Source organism: Chelonoidis abingdonii, chromosome 22, assembly GCF_003597395.2.
Source record: "Chelonoidis abingdonii isolate Lonesome George chromosome 22, CheloAbing_2.0, whole genome shotgun sequence".
Taxonomy (NCBI): Eukaryota; Metazoa; Chordata; order Testudines; family Testudinidae; genus Chelonoidis; species Chelonoidis abingdonii.
In genome coordinates, this window is record NC_133790.1 from 7,272,842 (window position 1) to 7,289,701 (window position 16,860).

A 16,860-nucleotide genomic window follows, 5' to 3' on the forward strand; every position below is an offset into this window, starting at 1 on the left:
TTTTTTATTACAAATATTTGCACTGTAAGAAAAAAAATAAATAGTATTTTTCAATTCACCTAATACAAGTACTGTAGTGGAGTCTCTTTATCATGAAAGTTGAACTTGCAAATGTAGAATTATGTACAAAAAAACTGCATTCAAAAATAAAAGAATGTAAAACTTTAGAGCCTGCAAGTCCACTCAGTCCTACTTCTTTTTTTTAGTTAATGGTGTGAGTTAACTGAGATTAATCAACAGCCCTAGCTCAAATAGCTGCAACTTCCATCAACTCTGGTACTTAGGACATCTGTCTTTACCCAGGCAGGTTGCTGTTGTTATTGACAGCAGAACTGAAGCCTAGGGAAGGGGATGGGCTTCAGAGTCTGCACTCTGGCCCAAGCTGCAATTTCAAAGCACTGTTTATACAGTTATTTTTAGAGCGTTGGCATGAGCCTTCTTAATTCAAGTCTGCCAATCCAGGCTGAGAGGGTGACTCCAAAATGCTGTGTACACATGCCCTAATTTACACCATAATTATAGAATTAATTCCCTGGAGGATGAGGGTTGTGTGAGAGCTCCAGCATGCTCTCTGACCACCTAAAACAGACGCTGTGGGTTCAGAGTGCAAATCAGGGAAATGCCATGGATAGCAATAGCCGGATGCAGGAATTGTTCAGGATCTCAGCTATCTAGCCACTGTCTGTGAACACCAATTCTGTGTCACATATGGCTATGGTATTCATGGAAGTGGTATGTTTGGTATTTCTGTGGGCTGAATTATCTCCAGTTGGCTCCCTTTGAGGGTTGTGTATGCTATCTACAATACTTGGTAGAGATGGGAAGTTTACTAGCACATACAATTCTTGCAAAATTGGATGTTGGGTCTGCCTCTCTATTGGGAAGCTAATCCTGCAGATCATACCATTGTAGAAGTCCTCTAGGAACACAGAGGCAGAGGGCTGGCTCATACCAGTAGCATCCTTGAAGGTCCTTTGAAAGGACCCACTGGTAAGGATGCTGAATGCAGTGATGACCTTTACTGGGGATGAGAGGACATGGCTCCTCTGGGTTGGCCTCTCTAGCCTCCATTACAGCAGCGCTGGATGGCTTCAGAGTTGAACCTGTATCATTTTATGACCTGTGTCTCAGTTAGGTCTTGCAAAGTCCTCTGAGGCTTATTGATCCTCTTAGGATGGTAAGAATGACAGTTTTGAGTTGCAAATTCTTTTCCATATTGCCTTCTTTCCCTGAGTTGTCTTCTGCTCCACTGTGGTCAAATGCTGCACTACAGCCTCTGTCTTGTGCTTAACCCTCTTTTGTCCTCCCTTTTTCGAAACCTGGTTTGTGCATCTGATGAAGTGAGATTCAGTCACGAAAGCTCATGCTCCAAAATGTCTGTTAGTCTATAAGGTGCCACAGGACTCTTTGCTGCTTTTACAGATCCAGACTAACATGGCTACCCCTCTGAGATTTATGCCTGCTTCACATGTCATGCTGGGATTTGAACATGGGTTCAAATCCCTATGGCACTCAAAGCAGCAGTTATTTCAATAGTCCATAAAGCTATTTTGACTCTCCATATTCTTCCCTTCATCTGTACACAATTCCCTCTCACTCTGTTTTGCTCAGCTCCCAATATTTGCTGTTGCCCACATTTCTGAAAATATTTGGCCTTGAGACAAGAACTTTGAAGAATTCTATATCTAAGTATTATCCAAGGAAATGTTAGGTAGGCAGTAATGTAATTACTCATGATGGAGTTTGGCCAGATCACCAGGGTAATGTTCCCTGAAAGCATGCAATATCAGAATAATTCCATTTTTTTTAATTTGTGGCTTTGATGTGCATGATCACAATTTCTGGGATACAATCTACGCATATGCAATTGAATACCAGCACTTTGGTGATCCCACATCAGCAGTGTCCCAATTCTGGAAGTGCACTCAAGTGCCATCGAGTCAGAATCTGTGCCCCTTGAATTCAATGGCATAACTCTCTTTGATTTGAATGTTTGTAGGGTTTAGTGGAGAGTTAGAGTGCTCAGCCCCTCACAGGTTTGGGTTTCTGATTGAAACAGTGAGTTTTTATTAAGGAAGATTTCACCATCTCTGAGCATATGCAAATTGCCAATCTGCCATTGTTGCCAATCACTGTTCCAGCTCTGACTGCTGGGAGTACATCACACCGCATGTTTACTAACTAACCATTGGTTCTGGTGGGGATTTTAGGTGGACTTAGTCGATTGGGTGGATAATATGTGGCCGCAGCATTTGAAGGAGAGGCAGACAGATGCCACAAATGCTATTTCGGAGATGAAGTACCCAAAAGTGAAAAAGTAAGTTTCTTTTCGTTTCTAAAAAGTTCTAATCTTGACCTCCCTAGTTAATTCCTGTTTGAGCTCACATGCTGGTAGCTGAGAAAGTATTGATTTGTTCAATGAGCAGGGATGGAAGCTAGCTTGACTAACCTGCTTGATCCACATAACATTAGTGGTTGTCAGCTTTTAAGGAGATTGATTTTGCATTTGAGAACTTTATAATGGATCATTCAAGTTCTTAAGGCTTGTAATTGGTTTTATAACTGTGGGTACATTCTGTCTTTCATTCTAAAATACTACATCAAATGCTCACTGTAAAGTTTGGGATTCACTAAATGCACATAATAAATATTTTAAAAACCTTGAATTTTTCCTTTAATATTTTAGACAAGAATAGCCACTTGTCCTGCCCTGAGAACTGCAGGCTAGCTCTGATCTGGAATATTGGATCCTATTGGTAAAAGAATTGTGTAACAAATCACTTCTTAGGACAGCAAACAGATCAGAGGGAAGAACTGAGCCTTTCACCTCTAGGCTGATGGTTCAAAACCATCCCAGGTGATTAATGGCCAAAAGTTGTAATAAACTGAGCTTGAGTATCTCTGTCCATTTCCTAATGGGTAGGTGTCTCCATTGAAAACTCCATCACTTCAGTTGACCACAAATCACTCATGCTTTATAAAATGCTGTGATATTATTAGCATGGCTTTTGCTGAACGCTTTTGTTGTTGAGTGTAGTAAGTGTACCCTTCTGGATAACTTTTTCTTTCTAAAATGTTTGATCATTTGGTATCATATGCAGGTGTCCAGTAAACTCATAAAATTTCCAAGAAGCTTCCAGCATTTGTCTTAACGTGGTCCTAAGCACAATTAGAACTTAGATCTGGAGAGCGTAGATCCAAGGGACAATGTTTTATTAATAAAGTCATAGCAAACCTATCAGAGTACACATTTCTAGACTATATAGTCATGGCTGCAATTCTGCTGAGACATTAAGAGGGGGAAAATGTGCTGAATGGAAATACGTCTTTGGGTTGAGACCTGCATTAACTTATAAGCATGACCAATACAAATCTGTAAGCACAGTAGTTACTTAGACATGAGTTTTGCTGCACAAAATACTGTATTTCAAACATCAAAGTTTTAAAGAAGCCTAAGCATTCTTATTTAAGTGATTGCTGTGTTTTGCAACTAATTGAGCTATGAAAACCTCGGGCTGCCAAACAGAATAAATATTTGACCTGTTCCCTTAAAATTCAGGAATTACTCCAAAAGGGGAAGAGTGGTAAATAAAGTTTTATGGCTAGAAGGGAGGGATAGCTCAGTGGTTTGAGCGTTAGCCTGCTATACCTAGAGTTGTGAGTTCAATCCTTGAGGGGGCCGTTTAGAGATCTGGGGCAAAAATCTGTCTGAGCAGGGGGTTGTACTAGCTGAGCTCCCTTCCAACACTGATATCCTGTGATTCTGTGCTAACTGACTTTTTTGCAGGCATTCTCAACAGAGAAGTCAAGGATATAATAGGCTACAGAGACTGAACTTTATCACTTCAGAGGTCCTAGTTGAGGCATATTTGAGAGGTAGTGTAGGAGAAGCTTGTGTTGTCTCTGCCTATCTTATACCTATTATATGGATAAACTTATGGCAACACTGCCTATTATCATGATGTCACTAAAAGAAGGGGAGCAGGGGTGTGTGGTAACTGGCCAAAATAGAGAAAAACTAAGGAAATTTCTGATGAGTGACTGGAATGAATTTTTCACCCCAGTATCTGATAGTTTACCCCAGTTTGGATGTTTCCCTTGAAACTGTTTTTCATGTGATGGTGGGGGAAAAAAGTTCTTCAAGTGCTTGTTCATGTTGATTCCAATCAGGTGTGTGTGCGCACATGTTGGCCAGAAGATTTTTCCCCTAGCAGCGTCCATTGGGTCAGCCTCGAGTCGTGCCCTCATGGAACCTAATATATAGCCCTGCCGACCTGCCACCCCTTCAGTTCCTTCTTACCGCTAGTGATGGTGGCTGGAACTTACCTGGGCTCTTGCTCAGCAAGTTTTCTCTCTATTCCGTGTATATTGTTAGTTAGTTAGTTAGTAGTACTCCATTTAATAGTTTAGAATAGTATAGTATAGTAGTTGCGGTTCTCTCCTCCCCATTCCAGCCCTGCTGCCATGGCATGCTGTGGTCCCCGGGCTTCAAGAAGTGTGACTTGCACACGTCGTGTCTTCGGTGCCTCGGGAAGACCCATCAGAAAAATCGTTGTAAGATCTGCAGTGAGTTCCACCCGAGAACACATAAAGGGAACAGCAACTGAAGGTGATCCTCATGGAGGCAGCCCTCCCTACACCAGCCCGGGCTCGAGAGACCCAACCCCTACGGCGTTGTACTCGATGCAGAGTACGCTGGTGCTGTCGGTGACTTTGGTACTGAAGGACTCCTCTAGGGATGCTCAGCACCGCGACAGCTCCTCAGGGGCCCATCTGGTAGTACGCACTGCTACCACTCGCCGGTGCCTCAAAAGAAGAAAAAGCCATACGACTATTGTCCTTTGGCGAAGCCTCGAGATATGTGACCCCAGGCAGGCCACTCCTCGGCATCTTCTTCCGGGGCCATGTTGACTCCTGTGCGGGTGAGGCAGTCGAGTCCAGCCCCACCTCACTCACCGGCACTTACGTAGCAGCTGCAGCTCCTGTCCATGCCACAAGCATACCAGGCCGCTAGAGATCTCCTCCACCTGATGGCAATCTTGCCTGCCAGGGAGGAACTCTCAGCGCTGTAGGAGCCCCGTCCTCAGGTGCACTCTAAGGGAAAGCTGGCTATGATGTCAAGGCACTCCCCTTTGCCTTGTCCGTCGGCGCCTACACGCTCCGACAGAGAGCCTTACTGCTCCCCGAGCTCTTGATGTTTGAGGCACTGATGATCAGCTCCTCCGTGGCCTTTAGTGTCTGAGACTTTGGAGTTGGAGCCCGACTTCTATTGCTCAAGTCGGAGCAGAAGTCATAGAGCAAGGTCGGGCAGAGACTGAAGGGAGCATCAGTTATGGCCTCTGCAGTGACAGAATCTGCCTCATTGGCCCTTCTGGAGTCCCTGGGCTTATCACAAGGGCCAGGGAGGAACCCAGGGCGCACGCTCAGCGACATCTTCAGTGGCCTCTGCCACTTTTGTGCCACCTTCCGCTGTTGATCCGTCCCTGGCACCTATCGTCCCCATGCCCTTGCCTCTGGCACCGTGCTCAGCTCCAACTTCGGCACTGGTCTTTATGACATCGACACACCCGTCTCCCACACCTGCACTGTTGTCAATGTCAACCTCGATGCAGGCACCTATGGTCCTGTGCCGATGTCAGGACCGGGCCCCCCAACCCCGACAGCTTCTGTGAGTGTGCTGATGCAGCTCCCTCCAGTGAGACTGATGCCGATGTTGACTATGATGCCTATGGCCCTGGCAGCGTCATCGGCACCACCTTCTCCAACGCTGCCCCAGGAGTCACGTGACCCCTTCAGGGCAGACAGTAGGGAGTTTCCACTACTGGAACACGCTTCCTCCTCCTCGTCACTGGACCAAGCGTTGGCAGGGACGACCATACCTCCTGCATTAGAGGATAACAGAGTCCTACAGCAGTTGCTCCTCAGGGCTGCCCAAGGTCGAGGAGGTGGTAGAGGACACAGATCCCATCTGCCCACGACCTCCTCAAAGGTTCCAGAAGCAGAACCGCCAGGACAATTCTAGGAGGAGGAACTGGAGCGTTAGGAGAAGGAACATCTCTCCGCTAATCAAGGCCAGCCCAAACTGCCCTCTGGCCCTTAATTGGCCTTTTGAAGGTGCGGTTGCGGACGGCGCACCAGACCAGAGACTGGATCTACCCTGCCTTACCTTTTCCTCATGACTGTCCCCTTTCTGCTGTGCATGGTCCCATATAACTTTGGACTGCTGGGTGCTTCGCACAGTAGAGAAGAGATACTCCATCAAATTCTGTGCTCTCCTGCCCTTCCACCCCCCTTCCCTGTCTCTCTTCAGGGACCCTTCTCACAAGCAACTTCTCATTCAGGAGGTGCAATCGTTCCTAGCACTGGAGGCGGTGGAGGAGGTTCTCCTGGAGCACAGGGACGAGGGTTTCTAGTCATGATATTTCCTAATACCAAAGGGCAAAGGCGCCTCAGGCCTATCCTGGACCTGTGCGATCTCAGCAAGTTCGTGAGGAAACTCAGGTTTTGTATGGTCTCCCTGACCTCCATTATCCCTCCACTGGATCCAGCAGACTGATATGCTGCCCCGGACTTGAAGGACATGTATTTTCACATAGCAATGGCACACAACCACAGAAAGTTCCTTAGGTCTGTGGTCAGTGGTTCCCATTACCAATTTCCTGTTCTCCCTTTCAGCCTGTCAGCAGCACCTCGAGTCTTTACCAAGTGCACGGCAGTCGTCGCTGCTTTTCTGCAGAGACATCAGGTCAGGTGTTCCCATACCTCGACGAATGGCTGATCAAAGGCCGATCCAGGGCTCAGGTGGCATTCATCAGAGACACCTTTGAGAATCTGTAAAAGCAGCAAAGAATCCTGTGGGACCTTATAGACTAACGGACGTTTTGGAGCATGAGCTTCATGGGTGAATACCCACTTCATCGGATGAGAATCTGGCCCTGATACTGATCAAGGCGAAATTGACTCTGTCCCCAGTCCAGAGGATAGAGTTCATAGGGGCGATTCTGGACTCAACCCAAGCCAGAGCATTCCTCTCGCAGGAGAGATTTCAGGCCCTCAATGCCATGATCCAAGGTCTCAGGCAGTTCACCTCCATGAGAAATTGTCTCAAACTTCTCAGCCACATGGTGGCCTGTATGTACGTGGTTCAGCATGCCAGACTCAGGCTTTGACCACTTCATTTGTGGCTTGCATCAGTGTACAGACCTGCCAGGGACAGCTTGGACAAGATTGTGACCTTGCCCCACCCCATCCTTGACTCGCTCCTGTGGTGAACAGACGCTCAGCAGGTGTGTGCAGGAGTTCCCTTCACTGCTCCACAACCATCCCTAGCACTAGTGATGGACGCATCAGCTTTGGGGTGGGGAGCTCATCTGGGGGACCACAGGACTCAGGGCCTCTGGTCACAGACAGATCTCCATCTTCGTATCAATGTCAGGAAGCTCAGGGCGGTATGCCTAGCGTGTCAGTCATTCCGCCCGTATCTAGCAGGTCGATGTGTATTGGTCATGACGGTCAATATGACTATGATGTTCTATATCAACGAACGGGAGGCCACGCTTCTCTCCCCTGTCCCAGGAAGCCCTCAGGTTATGGGACTTTTGTATAGAGCACTCAGTTGATCTACAGGTGTCGTACCTTCCAGGGGTCCAGAACAAGCTGGCGGACTGCCTCAGCAGGTCTTTCCACAGCCATCAGTGGTCCCTTCGCCCAGACGTTGCATCCTTGGTCTTTCAGAGGTGGGGCTGTCCTCTGATTGACCTCTGTGCCACGTGATGCAACAGGAAGTATCAGCAGTTCTGCTTCTTCCAGAATCACAGTCCAGGCTCCACAGTGAATGGGTTCCTCCTCCACTGGAGGGGTCTGCTTCTATACGCCTTCCCATCCATACCGCTTGTCCACAAGGTACTGCACAAGGTCCGCAGAGACCAGGCTTGGGTCATTCTTATAACACCAGCCTGGCCCCACTGGCATTGGTACATGTCTCTCCTAGACATGTCAGTGGGAGCCCCGATTACCTTGCTGCTCTTCCCGGACCTTCTCATGCAGGATCACAGGCGGCTCCAGCATCCGAACCTGCAGTCGCTACATCTCACAGCATAGAGGCTCCATGGCTGAATCCATTCGAGCATTCCTGTTCAGAATAAGTCAGACAGGTTCTCCTGGGCAGTAGGAAACCATCCACTAGGGCCATGTACCTGGCCACGTGGAAGAGATTTTCAGTCTGGTCAGCTCAGCGTGACTTTTCCCTGGTGCTAGCCTCAGTGCCCCAGATTTTGGATTATCTCTTCCACCTAAAGGAGGAAGGTCTCCTTGTCTTCTATAAGAGTATACCTAACTGCCATCTCTGCTTTCCATCCAGGGGCACACCGTTGCTCGGTTTTCGCTAACCTCCTGGTCAGTCGCTTCCTGAAGGGCCTCGACAGGTTGTACCCGAACGTCTGCCAACTGGTTCCTGCTTGGGACCTTAACTTGGTCCTCTCTAGGCTCATGGGGCATCCCTTTGAGCCTCTAGCAACATGCTACCTCCTCTAACTTTCCTACAAGGTAGTGTTCCTGGTGGTAATAACTTTAGCCTCGATGGTATCTGAGCTCAGGGCTCTAACGTTCAAGCTGCCCTATACCATGTTTTTTAAGGACAAGGTTCAGCTCAGGCCCCATCCGGCCTTCCTCCCGAAGATGGTATTGCAGTTCCACATCAACCAGGACATTTTCCTTCCGGTTTTCTACCCCAAGCCTCATGCAAATGGCAGAGCAGAGGCTCCACACTCTTGATGTCTGCAGAGCGCTGGCCTTTTACATTGAGAGGATAAAACCATTCAGGAAGTCAGTACAGCTCTTTGTCGCAGTAGCGGACAGGATAAAGGGCCTGCCTGTTTCAACACAGTGCATTTCGTCATGGATTCTGGCCTGCATTACCGAGTGCTACAATCTAGCAGGGATCCCAATGCCCCCAATGACGGGGCACTCTACAAGGGCGCAAGCTTCATCAACAGCTTTCCTGGCTCAAGACCCCACCCAGGAAATCTGCAGGGCGGCGACATGGTCATCAATACACCCTTTTGCCTCACACTATGCAATTACTAGGCAGGCCAGAGATGATGCGGCCTTTGTAGAGCAGTACTCCAGTCAGTGGACAGCTCTGACTCCACCTCCTAATTTTGTTAAGCAGAGAGTCACCTTACTAGAATCAACATGAACAAGCACTCGAAGGAGAAAAAACAGTTACTCACCTTCTCGTAACTGTTGTTCTTTGAGATGTGTTGTTCATGTCCATTCCAATACCCACCCTCCTACCCCTCTGTCGGAATAGCCGGCAAAAAGGAACTGAAGGGGTGGCGGGTCGGCAGGACTATGTATTAGGCGCCATGAGGGTGCAACTCCAGGGGGCACCCAGGCCAACACAACAGATGATGCTAGGGGAAAACTCATCCGGCCAACGTGCACGTGCGTGCGCTCGCACCTGATTGGAATGGACATGAACAACACCTCTTGAAGAGCAACAGTTACAAGAAGTGAGTACCCATTTTATTTGTGGCCTGAAAACGCACATGACGTGTTAATAACAGAAACAGCTAGTAACCCTTAGAGTGAATGAATATTACATAGTGCTGACCTTTTAAAGTAGGTTGTGTATTGACTGTGTACTTCTGTTTTAGAGGCATGTTCTAAATGTTAAACATGGTACTAGAGAGACAAGGTGGGTGAGATAATATCTTTTATTGGACCAACTTCTGCACTGTGTAAAACATGGTACTGATAGCCAGGAATTACTTAGTTCTAATCCCAGCTCTGATATTAAAGCAATCCATGGGGCTTTGCAAATCACTTAGAACCAAATTCTTAACTGTAGTGCCTAAAGTTAGTCGTCTAAAATCTCATTTAGGCATTTAATTAAATGTCCCAATTTTCACATGTGCCAAGCAGAGGAGACTCACATTTGATGTATTTCAGTTCCTAACTTTAGGCATTCAAGGTTGAAAACTGTGGTTGAGATTTTCAAAGCACTGTAAGGGATTTAGATACTTTCCCCATTTAAAATGTTTTAAGTTGGAAAAGTGTCTAAATCCCCTTGATTGCTTTGAAAATCCCAATCTTTGGCATTACCCTCTCTCTACCTCTCTTTCCCCATTTGAAAAATCAGAATAATATTTACCTACCTTGCAGAGGAATAAATTAATGTTTGCAAAGTGCTTTGGAGATGGAAGACATTCTGTAAATACTCTTTAGTATAATGATAACACAAATCTGCAGGTATCCTTTGGGTGCTGAAGACATATATACATTTCTGCCACAGCACTGTTAGGGCTAATGAACTTCATTTGATATTATGCAGTCGTTATTTGGTGGTGAATCGACTTTCTCTTACCTGTGTGAAGTTTTCATTGACCATGTCCTCTTGATTTGAGGAGCTGTAGATCTCAATTCAGATGAGTACAGTGGAACTTTTCCATCCATGTTCTTGTGATTATTTCTGATGGCAGAAATAGCTAAAGAGAATCACTATAAATACCCATGAACCTTGGAATCTATATTCAGGAACTATTTGGTTTTGCTACTATTTGATTTTATCATTTAAATTCTGTTAAGAATTATTTTGTTTTTGTTGTTGTGTTGGCTGCAAAATAATTGGTGAAGTATGTGGGGTTTCAGCTGCCAGAAATAAGAACATTACTGTTGGGTTCTGTATGAAGACTGGGGGATTGTTTTCTCTGGGGAAAATGCTTAATACATTTTCCCCCCTTAAATTAAATTTAAAAATCTTTCGTCAGAAAAGTTGCATGGGAGAATTTTCATTAGAATATAAGAATTCTCATGTGGGTCAGAACATGGATCTATCTCATATGGTACCCTGTCTCTATCACTGACTCTGTACCATATGCTTCCATGCTATAATTCCATACTGGACAATTAGAGCCTGATCCAAAACCCTTTATAGTTAGTGGGGTTCTTTCTGTTTATTTCACTGCATAGTGACATTAAACACTTGGCAAGGTGAAAGCCCAAGGGCTAGGAAAGGTTCTTATCCAAGCATTCTTCACAAGCCCAATCCTGCAAGGTGCTTAGCACCCTCAATCCCATTGACTTTGGTGGATGTTGAAGGTGCTCTGCACTTTCATAAAATGAAATAGTTTGTTTAGGTGCCTAAATATGGATTTGGTTTCTAACTTCAAGCACTTAAGTTTGAAAATGTTAAGGGACTTGACTAAGGCCACACAGTGAGTGAGTGGCAGAAGATAAAATAAAATCCAGACACTCTGTCTCCTGGTCTCCTACTCTAACCATTAGATCATGTCACCGTTAGATTTGTTTGTATTATAGTAGTGGCTAAAAATCCCACCAAGGTTCAGGGCCCCATTGAGATTGTACAGATAAGAAATAAAAAAGACAGTCTGTGCCCAAGAGGGTCTCAGTCTACATGCCAGATACGGTGCAGCAGACAGACAAAACAGACAAACAGGGTGGAGGTGTGGATGGGAACCCTATGGAGGGTCACAAAGGTGAAGTGATGTAATTGCAGTGACAAACTAGCAGCAGCTTTTTGAAGTGACGTGATGGGGGTCAGTGTGACTGTCATCAGGACCCTACAGGAATGGATTACAGTAGTTGAGGTCCAAGATGATGAGGACTGAACAATCCATGTCAGTGCTGTTATCCATGTGATGCTGCTCCTTAATTTTAGAAAAACACTAGTGTTTATATCCTGTGCATTCCTGACTTCTGGAGTCTAGAAATAGGACCTGTTCTTAAGTGTGGTCATAATACTGGGAGCTTGCTGTGTGCTATACCCAACGTTAGAATGATCCTTACAAACAGAAAGCACTCCAATAACAAAGACTGTGGTTTTGCAGACACAGATGGTATCACCAGACACAAATATCTGTCTTGGCTACTGAGTGTAAAGTTCTGTGCTGGGAATGGAGTTAGAGAATGCTCCATCTGCTATGCTCGTTCAGTTATTAAATGCATTTGGAGACCTCTCTGGCTTTCACTTGGATTTGTACCATTAACTTTTTAAAAAAATTCTATATAGTGAGGTTATTATTTGCCCATAAATAAATGACTAATATCTGAGAGAGAACCTAGAAAACTGCAGTAGTTGGACAGCCATATTAGATCAAAACTAAAATAAAATATAGAAGATTTTCTAAATACCACCTCTAATTTAAAAGAATAATAAGATACAAGTAGGTGGGGGACTCAATAGCTAAGTGATATAGTGTCTTTCATTCTCTTTCTCACTGATTTAAATTCAGGCCAGGATAATAGAGTTTGAACATCGTTACAATGTGATGTCTGTTCTGTGGCTTATATTTAATGAGTTTAGGAGGTCTCGGTCCAGTTTCTAGTGAACAAGTGTTCACATCACAGAAAACACTGCTAAATATTGGCACGATCTGCCTGCATTGGTCACATTTTCAGCAGAGAGGCCCCTGGGTTGTATGGACATATAAATTGACTACTCTTGTGCCGTAGAGGTGGCCCCTGCAGGTCAGGGTAGACAGCATAGGAAGGGTGTGCTGCTGCTGCCCTTTTGTGGATACATGGGGGAATTCGATTTCCAAGGTTGTCCGTTTGGCACTTTCCATCACCACTGACACTCACATTTAAAACAAAACAAATCCCTGACAATTTTTGAAGAAGGTTTTCTGAATAATAAACCTGAGTAATTAACCAAGAAGGACTTTGCCATCTTGGCAGTGTGATGACAGAGTTTGAGCCCCAGGAGAGACAATTCAGAATATGAATGAATGCTTTGCAAAAAAGCAAGAGTTTTTCAGAGCTTTTATGAGAGTAAGGACTGTGTTTTATTACTACACCTCTATCCCAATATAACGCTGTCCTCGGGAGCCAAAAAATCATACTGCGTTATATCGCACTTGCTTTGATCCACTGGAGTTCTCAGCCCCGCCCCCGTGGAGCACTGCTTTACCGTGTTATATCTGAATTCATGTTGTATCTGGTCACGTTATATTGGGGTAGAGGTGTATAAGAAATATATAAATATTATGGGCCAGATTCTTGGCCCCACTCTCCTCCTTTTGCACTACTCAGGTGATGTGATGAGGGTGAAAACTGCTTGTAGATCCCTAGCTGGAGATCTACCTGGCATAGGGGAATCCTCAGTGAGCACAGAGCCATCATAGCTGGTGCCTGTGCCAATCAGCCCCTTTAGCCCAGCATAGAGGCTGGGGAGGGAGCATGGTCAGTGTGAGATGAGCTGACCTTCAAGCTGGATTCCGTCTGCTATAATGCACTATGGCCATGAAAGTGCCTTAATGTAACCCACCCTTCACCAAGAGGGGAGATTGTGGGCCATCATGGGAGATGTAGTTGACTAGAGAGCCTGTCCTATGGAAATGAATAGGAGCAAAAGGCATCTGAACTACGTCTCCCATGAGGCATTACAGCAGCATTTCTGACTTGGGTTTTCTATTTTTCACCAAAAACTAAACATTTTCCATGAAGAAGGAAGAAAACTTAGTTTACAAACAGTTTAAATATTAAGCCATTGTTAAATCTCCCCCAAAAGATGGAATAAATAGAAACTTGCCTTCTGAGTATTCTGAAACTCTCCTGGCTGTACTTGTTTTCATATCCGGAGCTTCACCTTCTGTGTTAAACTATGAGTCTGATCCTGCAAACCCTTATTTATATGAAGTAGTCCCATTGAAGTTAATGGGACTAGCTAACTGAATAAGGATGAGTAAATATTTGCAGGACTGGGACCTATATCATTAGACTGGCAAGACTATTTGCCAGGTAGTAGTAATAGAGACCCTAGCACCATTCACAGTTATGGGTGTGATGAAATAGTGACAAATGTTTTTAAAAACTGTTGAGAAAAATAATTTTTAATAGATTTTGTGTTGGGGGAAGATTTTCTAAGGGTTAGGGATCCACAACTGCACTTTGTGCTTTAGAAAATTTCCCTTTTACTTAATAATTGATCTTAGCTAATATAGAATAAATCACTGCTGTCTTTTGTTAAAAAAAAGATGGTGTCTCCCATACAAATAATTCACGTACCTACTAAAATACGATGCTGGTCTGATTTCATACCCTGTATCAGGGTCAGTCTTATTCCTCCTCTTTTAGGCTATGTTTCATCAGTATATCCCAATGTATTCATCCCTTTGCTGAATAGGGATAGATTCAAGCATGTGATTAAATGTTTTGCTGAACTAAAATCTAATTATGAACTGGAGTCTGCCTCTAGAGGCAGAAATTTGGCCACTGTGTGGAGGGGCTGTTAATGGATAGTGGAATTGGTGATCCTGGAATACAGACTGACACTATATTCAGCATGCTGTATTTCTGATGATGCTCTCTCTATATTGTTTATGAATTGTTTTTGGTATGAAAATCAGTTATATGACTATAATTATTCTAAGTAAAAGAATATTAGGCTGATAGGCTAAAGTTCTTATCCACACCCATTGGATAACAAAGCATTTCAAACATGAGTGAACAGTGTAACACTGTTGCAAAAAAAGCAAACATCATTCTGGCATGTATTAGCAGGATAGGATTGCCAACTTTCTTCTCGCACAAAAGCGCCCCTTCCCCAAGGTCCTGTCTCCTGCTCACTCCATCCCCCCTCCCTCTGTCACTTGCTCTCCCCTACACTCACTCACTTTCACTGAGCTGGGGCAGAGATTTCGGGGGTGGGAGGAGTAAAGGGCTTCAGCTGGGGGTGTGAGCTCTGGGGAGGGGCCAGAAATGAGGGGTTCAGGGTGTGGGAGGGGGCTCTGGGCTGGGGCAAAGGGTTGGGGTGCGGGAGGGGGCTCAAGGCTGGGACAGAGGTTGGGGTAAGGGAGGGGTGCGGGGTGTGGGTTCTGGGAGGGGGTTTGGGTGCAGGAGGGGGCTCCAGGCTGGGGCAGGAGGTTGGGGTGCAGGAGGCGGTTTCGGGTGTGGGCTCTAGCTGGGCAGCGCTTACCTCAAGTGACTCCCAGAAGCAGCTGGCATGTCTGTTTCCTAGGCAGAGGAGCCAGGGGGCTGTGTGCACTGCCCACGCCCATAGGTGCTACCCCCGCAATTCCTATTGGCCGTGGTTCCTGGCCAATGGAACTGTGGAGCCTGCACTTAGGGTGGGGGCAGCGCGTGGAGCTCCTGTGGCCACCACTGTGCCTAGGAGGCAGACATGCTGACTGCTTCCAGGAGCTGTGCAAAGCCAGGGCAGGCAGGGAGCCCGTGTTAGCCCTGCTGTGCTCTCAACTGGAGTTTTAGCAACCCGGTCAGCGGTGCTGATCAGAGCCACCAGGGTCCCTTGTTAACTGGGTGTTCCAGTCAAACCTGGACACCTGGCAGCCCTATTGCAGGAGTGTTGTAAGTAAGACATGAGAAATAATTCTTCCACTCTACTCCACTCTGACTAGGCCTCACCTGGAGTATTGTGTCCAGTTCTGGGCACCACATTTCTGGAAAGCTGTGGACACATTGGATAAAGTCCAGAGAAAAGCAACAAAAATGATTAAAGGTCTAGAAAACATGACCTATGAGGGAAGATTGAAAAAATTGGGTCTGTTTAGTCTGGAGAAAAGGAGAGTAAGAGGGGACATAACAGTTTTCAGGTGTATAAAAGGCAGTTACATGGAGGAGGGAGAAAAATTGTTTTCTAAACCTCTGAGGACAGGACAAGAAGCAATGGGCTTAAACTGCAACAAGGGCGGTTTAGGTTGGACCTTAGGAAAAGCTTCCTAACTGTCAGAGGGGTTAAACACTGGAATAAATTGCCCAGGGAGGTTGTAGAATCTTCATCATTGGAGCTCTTTAAGAGTAAATCAGACAAACACCTGTCAGGGGATGTCTACACTACGGGATTATTCCGATTTTACATAAACCGGTTTTATAAAACAGATTGTATAAAGTTGAGTGCACGTGGCCACACTAAGCACATTAATTCGATGGTGTGCATCCATGGTCCGAGGCTAGCGTCGATTTCTGGAGCATTGCACTGTGGGTAGCTAATCCAATAGTTTCCCACAGTCTCCCACCAACCCATGGAAATCTGGTGAAGACCCCAATGCATGATGGTGCGAAAACAGCGTCGGCAGGGTCATTCTGGTAATGTCGTCACTGCATTCCTTCTCGTGGAAAGACACGCAGACAGTCATTTTCGCGCCTTTCTCCTTGGATTGCCCTGGCAGTCCATATTGCACGGCAAACATGGACCAGTTAGCTTTTTTTTTTACTTGTCACCGATGTCACGATGTTGCTAACAGACGCGTACTAGCAGCGCGCTACAAACAGCAGGCATCATTGCCCTTTGCAAGAAGCAGAGACGGTTATCAGTTGTCTGTACCGTCTGCCATGCCAATTGGTAAATTGGCGATATGGAGATGACGGTATCAGTCGTATCGTACCGTCTGCCGGCTGTCATGGGTGCCCCGGCTGAGGTCGACGCGGGCGCAAAAGGCAAAAATGGAATGACTCCCTGAGTCAATCCTCCTTTATGTACCTAAAAATAGAGTCAGTCCCTGCCTAGAATAATGGGGCAAGTGTAACTATAGAAACAGTGTACCAGAGAAACCAGAGAGCACAGCCGCTCCGTGTCAGATCACCGCAGAAATGAGAAGCTACATGCCATTCATGGGAGTGCCCTGCAACAACCCCACCCGTTGCTTCTCTGCTCCCCAGCCCTCCTGGCTACCATTGCAGTGGTCCCTCCTTTTGTGTGATAAGTAATAAAGAAGCAGGAATAAGAAACACTGAGCTTTTAGTGAGATAAAATGAGGGGGAGGCAAGCCTCCAGCTGCTATGATAGTCCAGGCAGGACGTTAAACGTGCGGGGAGAGGAGCCCAGCATCCCGCTGCTATGATAGCCAGGCAGTACAGAATCTTTCTTAAGACATGAAAGGG

General features: G+C 45.8%; 1 protein-coding gene across 3 annotated transcripts in view; it reads left to right on the forward strand.

The window, feature by feature from the left end:
* KDM2B (lysine demethylase 2B) overlaps positions 1-16,860 on the forward strand; it is a 176,792-nt gene that overhangs the window by 44,493 nt on the left and 115,439 nt on the right. For all 3 annotated transcript variants that reach the window (XM_032800626.2, XM_032800627.2, XM_075059864.1), the window contains one exon: positions 2,211-2,317. In XM_032800626.2, the coding sequence (XP_032656517.1) occupies positions 2,211-2,317 (107 nt within the window). The remainder of the gene's footprint in view (positions 1-2,210; positions 2,318-16,860) is intronic.